Genomic DNA, 11,351 nt, shown 5'->3' on the forward strand with positions numbered 1-11,351 from the left:
ATTTATAGTAAAAATTTGTCATATACACTGTTATAATAAAATTTTTCAAAAATACCTCCAAAAACAACTAATCCAAATGAAGCCTCAATCTATTGAACTACTGCTTTCTTAGCCTATCACTCAAAATATATTCAACAAAAGCCAATACAAGAATTCTTTTTTTTTTTGTTGGGATTGCATGGATAGAATATTACTTAGAAAAACTTTTGTATTATTCTTTTTTGTTTTGATCGAAACGATAGGATTGTATTGATTGATTAAAACTATATAGAAGCAAGCAAGCAATTGCTCGATACTTTACAATGGGCATTTAGCACAGTAGGTTGGGATTAACCCAGTCTACATCAGGATAATGACTCAATGCTTAAGCACTAAATAACCAACTAAAATCATTCCTATTCGATTTTCCTAGACAAAAGAAGCATTTGTAAAACATAGTACTCAATTCATGGATATCATTTATCAGGTAGCAAGCCACACATCCACTCTTTTACTCCCTTGAATTTGCTGCAAAAGGTTTTTACCTGGAACTTCAATGCATACTAGCCTCCATCTTGTGGCATGTTTTGTAATGTAATGTATTTAAGATAAATAAGTAATTGTAGAGCATGTATAAGGAACAATAAAAAAAAATTAAATATTCTTCTAGAGTCATCACAATGACGTGTAACATAAGTGTCCCACAAATTAGCTATCCTTGCACAAGTAAATGCGCAAAAGGACGGATTCACACGTGAATATGTATGGAAAGTGGAAAGTCTTGGGAGAATCAAAGACTTGCGAGTTCAGCCCCACATCAATTTCTATTCACTGATCTGAACACGGCTTTGATTTGTTGATAAATGGTACTGAACCATATATCAAAATTCATAAGCTTGAGAACCTAGAACCAACTCTTCTTTCTTCCCTTTCTTAACATTCTTTATGCTAAAGAGAAAGACTGAAAATGGCACTAACAATTCTGTCTTCTGTGTTAAATCAGCTCTCAATTCTCCTGCGTGAAGAGGGACATGAGGTTGAATTCATCGGGGATGAGTTGGGGCACATGAGAGCATTCCTGAGAGTGGCAGAAACAAAGGAAGAAGGTGCAGATCCCAGGCTCCAAGAATGGATCAAGCAAGTACGAGAAGCCGCTTATGACATTGAAGATGTTCTTGATGAATTCATGGCTCTCTTTGCTCGCCATCCAGCAACAGGCTTCCATGGCTCTGTTCGGACAATTTTCAACTCCATAAAGACATTGCGAGCTCGTCATAATGTTGCTGAGCAACTACAAAGCATCAAGGCCAGAGTAAAGAATATTTCTGAAGGGCATCGGAGATACCAATCAGAGTTCGGTGTTACTATCCAAGCGGCCGAGTCTCTTGCTGCTGTTAACAACACAACATGGCGCTATAGCAGGGATGATGCACTTCTCGTGGAAGAAGCTGAACTAGTTGGCATTGATAACCCCAAACAACAGCTGATTTCTCAACTATTCGAGGGCGATGATTCCCAGCTCAAAGTTGTTTCAGTGGTTGGCATGGGAGGTCTCGGTAAAACTACATTAGTTAAAAAAGTCCATGAAGATTTAGATGTTAGAAGGCATTTCCCAGTTCGTGCCTTCGTAACTGTCTCTCAAACATGCAACTTCCAAGAACTCCACAAAGACTTGGCTCGGCAGTTACACAATGAATTGAAGAAACCAGTTCCAGAATCGATTGAGGCAATGACTGCAATTCAGCTGAAACAATTTGTTAAAGATTTTCTTCAACAAGCTGGAAGGTATGCAATTGTGTTTGATGATGTATGGGATACGGAATTTTGGAATGCAATCAGAATTACACTACCCAAGAATGGCTATGGCAATCGTGTCATGTTAACAACACGAAAAGCCGATGTAGCCTTTGCATCTTGCACCCAATCTCAGGATTATGTCTTCAGAATGGTTCCCCTGTCTTTCGAGGATTCATGGACCCTATTTTGCAACAAGATCTTCAAAGGAAATGGTTGTCCTGCCCATCTAACAGATGTTGCCAAAGGTATATTGGGGAAATGTCAGGGATTGCCCCTTGCGATTGTTGCAATCAGTGGGCTTTTGGTTTTGAAAGACTTGACTATTGCAGAGGAATGGGAGATGGTTCGACGCAGCCTAGTGGGTGAATTGGAAGGCGCTGGTATGCTGGACAGGGTCAGAAAGATACTTTCTCTCAGTTACATTGATCTACCTTGCCATCTTAAGACCTGTTTGTTGTATTTAAGCATTTACCCAGAGGATTTTGAAATACGTTGTCATAGACTTGTTCAATTATGGTCAGCTGAAGGATTTGTAGGAAAGACAGAAGGAATGACAATGACAGATGTAGGCTTCAATTACCTCAGAGAACTTGTCAATAGGAGTCTAATTCAAGTGACTAAAAGTTTTTATGAAGGAATCCCTTACACATGTCGAATCCATGACCTAGTGCGAGAAGTTGTTCTTTCCAAGTCAAGGGAACAATATATGATCACAATTACATCTGGACAGTGCACAAGGTGGTCATCTGAGAAGGTACGCCGTTTGGTAGTCCATAGCAGCAGCAACAACACCGAGCAGCACCAAGAAAGCCAATATTATTGCCTTAACCACCTTTGATCCTTTATTACAATTGAATGCATGAATCCACTAGTATCCAGAGCCTTGTTATCTAAAGCTTTAAAGAGTAGCAGATTGTTAAAGGTTTTGGATTTGAGTGATGAAGAGACACTGGAGGAAATCCCAAATGAGATTTTCAACTTGTATCCATGGTTCGCCATCGCGGGTCGCGGTCGCATCGCGGTCTCAGTTGTTTCACATCCGTCGCGGCATATCGGTTGAATATCGGATGATATGAACATTATAACACATTAAAATTTCCAAAAATTTTGAAAAAATTACTAAAATTAGAAAATAGTGAAAAAGACACAATTTAAAAAAATATCGGAGTCGACTCCGAGTTGACTCGGATATATGGACCGATATCATGTATCACCGATTCGAATCGGTCAATATCGGCCGAGTCAGAGCGAGTCGTCGCGGATATGGTGATATCCGTGATTCGGGGATCGGTATCGTACCGGCCCCTTCCGTTCCAGATACGACTCGGCCGATACGTATCGGTATCGGCCGATATGGCGAACCATGCTTGTATCATCTCGGGTATCTGAACCTATATAGGACAGGAGTTAAAGCAGTCCCAAAATTCATAGGAAAGCTTTGAAATTTGGAGTATTTGGATTTGGGTGAAACTCAAGTCAAGGAATTACCCATGGAAATCCTGAAGCTACAAAAGCTTGAGCATCTTATAGTATACGAAAATGTTGATTTTTCGCGTGAAAGTTATGGATTTCATGGGATTAAATCTCCATCAAAATTGGGAGGGCTTTCTGCCCTACAAACACTAGATACTATAGATGCCAGCAGCGGATCCGTAACAGTTAAAGAGATAGGAACTGACAGGGCGTCAAACCTGTGCAATAATAAATACCTGCTTAAATAAAATATAATTTCTGTAGATAGTGATAAACAGGGTCGAATCCACAGGGATTGGGGATAATTCGTTTCTTCTAGAGTTCAAAGTATAGAGGGTTTTGAGATTAAATGCCAATTAAACAAATTAAATGCAGGAAGTAATTAATTCAAAGAAATAATTAAGAGAAGCTCTAGCCAATGGTACACTTAAGAAATGGTTCATGCACTGATCATTGATGCAGAAATAATTCCAACATTTAGTAATAGATTAGTTATAGCTGTCATGCACGCGATAAACAACCAACCCTTCCTTAATTTCTCGATAGCTAAGGTACGACCGTTAGCTATTTCTCTAACCCAAAAATAACCCTAGGTACGACCGTAGGATTTAATTCCTAGATTGCATTAATAATTAAAAAGGCCCAATCCTAACCAACAAACACGCTACGAGGGTTTGTTTAAGATAGATTATATGCTCCCCTGGTATAAACCCAATTACGCCAGTTGCTACTGAGGTAGAGATAACGAACAATTACGGATTCAATTACCCTTATTTAGCAAAAATAGCCTATATGAATAATTAATTATTGCGCACTAATCAATCATACACAAGGCCATAGCAATTAAAATCAAGGAACATATAAATACCAATAAATGAAGAAAATAATTAAAACAGATTCGATCTCACAGTAATTGTCGAACCAAATCGTCAATTGTCCCCTTGACTAGAAAATAAGAATTCAGTTCTTCATTGTTGAGGGAATTCCCAACATGATACTGTCGAAAGTAAAAAACTCAGTCCTGCGGCTATTCAGCCTCTCCTTCCATCTCTCCCCCGTGACTAGTCTTCTAACCTAATAAGAAGAGAAAAGAATCCAAAAGATGGGACCCTTCGAATTCCTTCTTGTTTCCTATTGATAGTAGGACTCCTAGCCTCTGTACGTTTCTTTCTAAATAATAGACTAATGCCTTTCTTTTCTCCGTGGTCCCCGCACAATTGAGAGCAAAAGTCCTCCCAAAACTTCCTGCACCAACCGAGGCTTTCCTTCTTGTTTTGTTGCCTATTACTTGTAGGACTCCAATCTCCTAATCAGCAAAGGAAATGCAATCTCTTTGTAGCACCATGTGAGTCCGGTTGTTTGAAATCTCCATTATCTCCAAAAAGTCCATCATTTTTGTAGTTTTCTGCTCCATTCCCTGAAATTGAGTCCAATACCAAATATAAGTAAATATTAATAATTAAAACAATATTTGGCAAGGATAAAGGGGAAAATTAACAATAAAATAACCAACAATTAACACCCTATCAGGAACATTGACTCAATTAAAATGATTAGGGATTTCAAATCTGAGAAGAGAAGATGGAAAGGTGCTCTGCTCCTCCCTTGCCACCCTCACTAGTCTTCAGCTACTAAACATTGCTTCAATTAGAAATGATGGTGGTGATTATGAGGTAATGGATCTGAATCTTGTACAACAACAGTCTCGTTCATCTTCAGTGTCTTCTTCATTTCTCCAATCTCTTCGTATGCTAGTATTGCATGGCCCCTTAGAAAAGATGGCGAAATGGATAGCACATCTTCAAAGCTTGGTAAGAATATATTTGAAGTGGAGCGGTTTAAGGGATGAGGAGGATCCGCTTGAACCCCTCCACTATTTGCCAAATTTGGTTACTATTCATTTTTGTGGATCTTACCAAGGAGAGGGGTTGTGTTTCAAGGCTGGAGGATTCCTGAAGTTAAAGGATTTGCACCTCCAGAAATTAGAAAAGTTAAAATGGCTGAAAGTGGAGGAGGATGCATTACCCAATCTCCACGAACTGGGTCTGGATAGACTTCCATTGCTAGAGGAGTTACCAGTTGATATTCAACACTTGGGCCATCTTCAAAAGCTGGCTTTGCTTGGGTTGAGTTATCAACTGATGGAGAAGCTAAATAATCTGAATGAAGATAGTGAACATTATGGAAAAATTGCACGCATTCCTGAAGTTGAAATTGCGTTTTTGACAAATGAGGGATGGAAATATTGCCAGCTATGGGGGAAGAAGATGTAAATATTCCTCTCTTAGTAGCCCTGCTTTCCTATTTCTTTTTATTTTCTTTTTGCACTTTTGTTTGTAACTTCTAAGTTTATAATTTGCTTTGTCTTTTATCTTATTGTATAAATATTGTATTGCATAATCTTGTTTATATACGGTATTGCACTCTTTTTTTTATTTATTTTTCTTTAATTGATTTAGCAAATAATTTAGAGGTTGCAGGTTGCAAGTGTATTAGCATCTTGCACACAATTTCAATATACAATCTAAAACAATAGCCTAAAATTTTGGTACAAAATTAAAACGTGAAGCCTATGTTTATACACTAGTATGACTTAGAAATTGATTTCTCCAATAATTAATAATATAGTAATTTTGGACAAATAACGGTTGTATCAGTCCTCTATGCTCATCCATCTGTCCTTTTATGACAAATTTTGAAGGAACACATTTATATTTTTAAGTAAATTATTTTCAATTATGCCAAACTGCGATGTATGAATTAATATTATGTCAAAGATATGACAAATCCACTTATTACAGTCATGAAAACAATTTCTTTTTCTATGAATTCATAATCGAATGTTAACACTATAATGCCCAATCCACCGAGGGTCATTTTTAAACCAACAATATTGAAGTTGCTAAAATTGAGAACTTTTTTGTCACACGCTATAATTTCTTCTTCTTGTGATGAATACTGGTGTAATAATACATCACAATCTTTGTTTAGTACTTACCACTATTTGTTGATGAATGCAGTCATATTCATAGTCAATATTTGTAAGGCAACAAAGAAGTATAAAAACCAAATAATAGTCGTTGGACAGGAAAACCAATGTTCTTAAAAGGCAAATACTTCTCCCCGTTATTTGGGATTGTCAAAGATCATGGCGTAGGATAAGTTGTTTTTATAACAAACTAACCTGTTAGAAGTGGAAGAGTCCTTGAACAACACAGAGAAATAGGAAAGCTCAGGTCTAGTTATTATTGCAAGGTTCATGAGTAAAAGGATTATGTATCACATTAGTCCGAGAGATAGAGAAAGAACAGTTAATATATGTAAGGGTCTGAGGCCTAATGACTTAATTTTTTGGGTCAAAGTTCGGTTCCTAACTTACATATTAGGTTCTTTGATGGATTCTCTCAAGGTGTTTTCCCTTGTCAAATTGGCATCAGAGTTTTAGGTTACGAGACTGGACTACTCATAGGCAAGTGGATTCTTCTCGGAATTGGACTGATGAAAATTCTCTTCTTGATGGTAGACAGAAGTGCCAAGGAATTTGGTTAGTATTGGACCAGGTGCGCCATAAGTTTGGCAAGGGGTCCGGTTGGTGTTAGATCAAGGAGCCAAGGGTTAGTAGAGGTCCAGAATGTAGTTTGAATGTTGACGAAGAGTGGGTCCATGTTTGGGAGAACAGGTGACTTTAGGTGATAAGGTGAGTTTCAGTCGAGTATTAAAGTGGACTCAAAAAAAGGCTTGTAAATTTAGATTTAATGTGGGGTTACTCATGAAGGGGAAAATTTATTAGGTTCATGAGTAAAAAGGTTATATCCCACATTAGTTCGAGAGATAGAGAAAGAACGATTAATATATAAAGTAAGGGTCTGAGGCTTAATGGGTTAAGTTTTTCAGTCAAAATTAGATTCTCAATATATATATTAAGCTCTTTGGTAGACTCTCTCCGAAAAGAATCCACTTGCCCATGAGTAATCTAGTCTCGCAATTCGAAACTCTGATACCAAGTTGATAGAGAGATGCAACTCGACAGAGCTCACTAAAGAGCCCAATATATAAGTCAGGAATCCAACTCTAATCCAAAAGTTTAAACTATTAGATCTCAGACCCTTACTTACATATTAACTACTCTTTCTTTATCTCTCGAACCAATATGAGACATAATTCTTTACTCATAAACCTAACAATTATGGCTTCGAATCAATAGGAAAGCTCAAGTCTAGTACTTTCCATGCATCAGCTTTATGTTAGTACCAATGAAAGGACAAGGCATTAGAAGTAGAAAGATAACACAAGCAATTATTCAATCTCATTAGCTATTCATCTTCAATCAAATGAAGCACTGTATAATACCCAAGAAAAGAATCCAAATTTGATTTTCAGTATTACTATGATATTTCTACCTGAAGGCTTGCCTTGGTTTAAAGATATACCATATTTTTGGTAATTGTGGAACTTGGAGTTGATACACATAACCTCTTGTAATTTTACATAATGCCAGATGACCCCTTACAGTTTTAAACTAGTTAAATAAACCCTTGTGGTATGTAAAGTGAAAAAACAGACGGAATACACCATCGGTCATAGCAATTATACCAACGCGTTCCAAAAGTGCATATGATAGAATCATAATATCTACTTAGCTCCCCTATGGTTTGCATGAATATCCACTTTACCCCTATATTTTTTATATTTATCCACATATTCCCCCTATGATTTTATGCAAAGTAGTTAGATAGTTGTTCGATTCAACATTTAAGTAAGGGCACCAAAAGTATTTTAACTGACAATGTTACATGAGCCATTTTGCAATAAATTTCCATTTTACATGAAACTATAGCAGAGTGAAGTGAATATTTTAAAACATTAAGACTCAGTTTGGATTAGCTGTTTTTAGGAGTGTTTTTGAAATATTTTACTAAAACAATATATGTGAAAATTTTTACTGTAAATGTTTTTAATGGTGTTTTTGGGGTATTTTTAAAAATATATTTGGGATATTTTAAGATTTAAAATTTTAATGATGAATTTTTAAAATTGCATAAAACCTTAGCACCACCCACCACCACCCCTTCTCACCTCCCTTTTCCTCTCTCTTCCCCTCTCCTATTTTTGATGGCGTTTTTGGAGATATTTGGGGTGTATTTTGGGATATTTTTATAATTTAAAATATATTTTTTGAAAAATTTATACCGCCATCCATCTGCATCTCCTCCTCCCTCCTCTTCCCTCCTTTCTCTCTCCCCTTCCTCCTTTTTTCCTCTCTTTCTCCTTCATCGGTGGAGGTAATAGTGATGGTGGAGGAGGGAGGAGGAGTGGTAGACGGTGGTGGTGATTGGAGGAAGAAGAAAACATGATAGGATATATTTATATTTTTTTTATTTTTTATTTTTTATTTGAAATACAAGAATATTTTTTGATTGTATTTTTGAAGTGTGTTACCATAGATTTGTAGATGAAAAACAAGTATTTCGAAAACTCTTAAATCCAAACAGAGACTGTGGTAATAGATGAAATGACAGAGGAGTTATATATAATTTACCCTCTTTGCCTAGACATGCTTGAATTGATTCCTCTGTCTTGTAATGCATAAAAAAAATAAAAGGACAAATTAATTAGATGTCACTCTTGTGCTTTATTGCTTCTTAAGTAATAATAAAATACATGAAACATGACCCACCATTGCTGTAATTGAATATCTCTGTAAATTACGATGCTTTAGATGACTTTAAGCCTGATGTACTAACGCCTTCAGGTATTAAGTTTCTCCTTTTGAGAAAGCACAGTTACAAGCATCAATCCGCGTTCCATCGTTATAAAATCTTTACGCGCCTGTAGCTTGAGCATATCTTCATGTATTAAATGAATATGCTTTTAATGAGAAACATCCCAGCATGTACAGAGTCCCCATTCAACGCCCCTCCTCCCCATCTCCTCCCCCACCCCTACCCCCCCGCCCTCCAATCAATAGGAAGAAAAAAGTAAATAAAGCTCTACGGTTCAGGAAAGTAATGTTTTGGCCAAAGAAGGAATTAACTGTTAGTAACATTTGCAAAATTAAAGACGGAAACCAAATGCAGCTAATGATTCATTTTTTTTCCAATTTCTAATTATTTACTTTTGTTTGATACCAGAAAAAAAAAACTTTTTAGCTTTACTGTTAGAATTGCTTTCACTAACGCATTTGTTAAAGGGCTTACCCTTAACGATATCCACAAGCCCTCACTAGCTTTTCTTTCATTTAAGGGCGATAACATAGTTCGTTTATAGTGCATCGTTTTCTTGTGCCTCCATTTACGCAAAAGATGGAAAAATGTATGATGTCTGCTTCTCAAGCTTCTTTTGATCATAGCTAGTAAAACCTCGTGTTATCTTCATACTTTTTGTTAATTTTTTTTTCTTCAAAGGAGGAGTAAGATTCAAGAATCAAAAGGGAAAAGGAGATTTCAAATTCAAGATCTTTAAGTTTTAGGATGTGGATTTTAATCACTAGATTAAGGATTCCTTAGCTTGGTATAATTCATGTTTATAAAATTCAAAAACACTCTTGTATTATGCGTTATTAACAAATATTTTGAAAATAATGCGATACGAATCTCATCAAGAATGGCAAAATTCAATATCTAGATAAGCCACAGAATCATTTTATGGATAAATTTAAAGTTACAGAAACCTTGACCCGACAAGAACAGTAATACACAAACCTTGATATTATCTCAACCCGACGCGAAAAAATAATTAAAGAATATTGGTACAAGGTAGAAGACGCAACAATCAAGCACGGTCTTTGATTGATAAGTCAAATTGAAAACGCCGAGACACACTCAAAATAAATTCAAGAATATTTCCAAAGGAAGCAAGAGAAAACATTCAATCTTAATTATTAAATCTTCCTATTACAACTAAAAATAAGAACCATTTATAGGCTAAAGTTCTAAACTAACCCAGATCCAAATCGAACAAGGATTATGTCACTTGTTCCACTAAATCTAATAAACTATTCGTCCAAATACCAAAAAAGTAGGCCATTTTATTCATATTAGCTATTAATTGAGCAGTCAAACAAAGTCTTGAATGAACTAGGCAAAATGGAACAAAACATTAAAAAAAAAACTAGAAAACTAACGAGGGGAATCCATAGCCAGATTCTTGCCTAGATTCATAGCCTGATTCCCTCCAGAAGAAACGAACAAAGAACGTGAAAGTGGGACAACCATCTGGATCCCATCGGCAAGGTGATTTCTAGGCGGATCAGGTCGTGGATCACGTTAATCCGCATTTTCCTCAGCTTCTTCGACTCGAACAAGCATCCATCAGCCTTTCCTTAATTATCCTACTCCTTGTATGAGTTTATGTGTTTCAATTTGCCTTTGTTTAGCATGAACCAAAGGTTGAATTATTATGCAAAGTAACGATTTGAACTCCTTAGCATAAATACTCGCGACTAGACTAGTTGGAACTAATCGGCAATTGTAGTCTCTCACTATGAGAGGAAAATTCTCTCTGTCCTAGAGAGAGAAAGTTCCCCTAAGTGGGTGTAGATCTTCCTTGAAACTTTCAAAAATTAAAAAAGGGTTAGGCGCCAAGCTTAATAACTTTCCTTCAATGGAAACTTGCAGATTCCCTCCATTCTTTCTATTTTCGCGGTAGACTTCTAGTTGTGATAACTCTGTCTATTCTCTAAATCACTTTCTTGATGAGTATGAGTTGATAATCAGTAGAGTATTGTCTGGTTTTAGGTTTGCGTTCTTCCTATTTTTGTGTTTCTCTCTGTTCTCTTTTTCTGCTTGTTTGTTTTTTTCTCTGATAGGATCAGCTGGTGTTGGGAGCTAGTTGGAGGCATCGGAAGACTACTGGCTTCGGATCTGAACTGGATCGGTGGCTCACTGGAAATCTCCGAGTGAGGTCTGTGGATAGAAGCTATGGATAGTATAGAGGAAGTCCTGAGAAGGTTCAAACTATCGAATGGGGAAAGGGATGGAGTTAGTTTGGATGATGAGGAATTGACTCAAGGAGTCTTGGAGTGCAAGCTGAGTCTAATTGGGAAAATCTGGGGGGATAAACAAGCAAATGTTGGAGGAATCAAGAGTTTTGTAGGTAGTATA

The 11,351-nt window shown here is 36.7% G+C and overlaps 1 protein-coding gene across 1 annotated transcript; it reads left to right on the forward strand.

Moving 5' to 3' along the window:
* The first annotated feature begins 946 nt into the window (after positions 1 to 946).
* Positions 947 to 11,150, forward strand: LOC113704529 (disease resistance protein RPM1-like). The gene is made up of 4 exons (XM_027226424.2): positions 947 to 2,530; positions 2,699 to 2,831; positions 4,807 to 5,518; positions 11,057 to 11,150. Exons 1-4 carry the CDS (start codon positions 947 to 949, stop codon positions 11,148 to 11,150), a joined length of 2,523 nt encoding a protein of 840 aa, XP_027082225.2.
* The last annotated feature ends 201 nt before the right edge of the window (positions 11,151 to 11,351 follow it).

Source organism: Coffea arabica, chromosome 8e (assembly GCF_036785885.1).
Source record: "Coffea arabica cultivar ET-39 chromosome 8e, Coffea Arabica ET-39 HiFi, whole genome shotgun sequence".
Taxonomy (NCBI): Eukaryota; Viridiplantae; Streptophyta; class Magnoliopsida; order Gentianales; family Rubiaceae; genus Coffea; species Coffea arabica.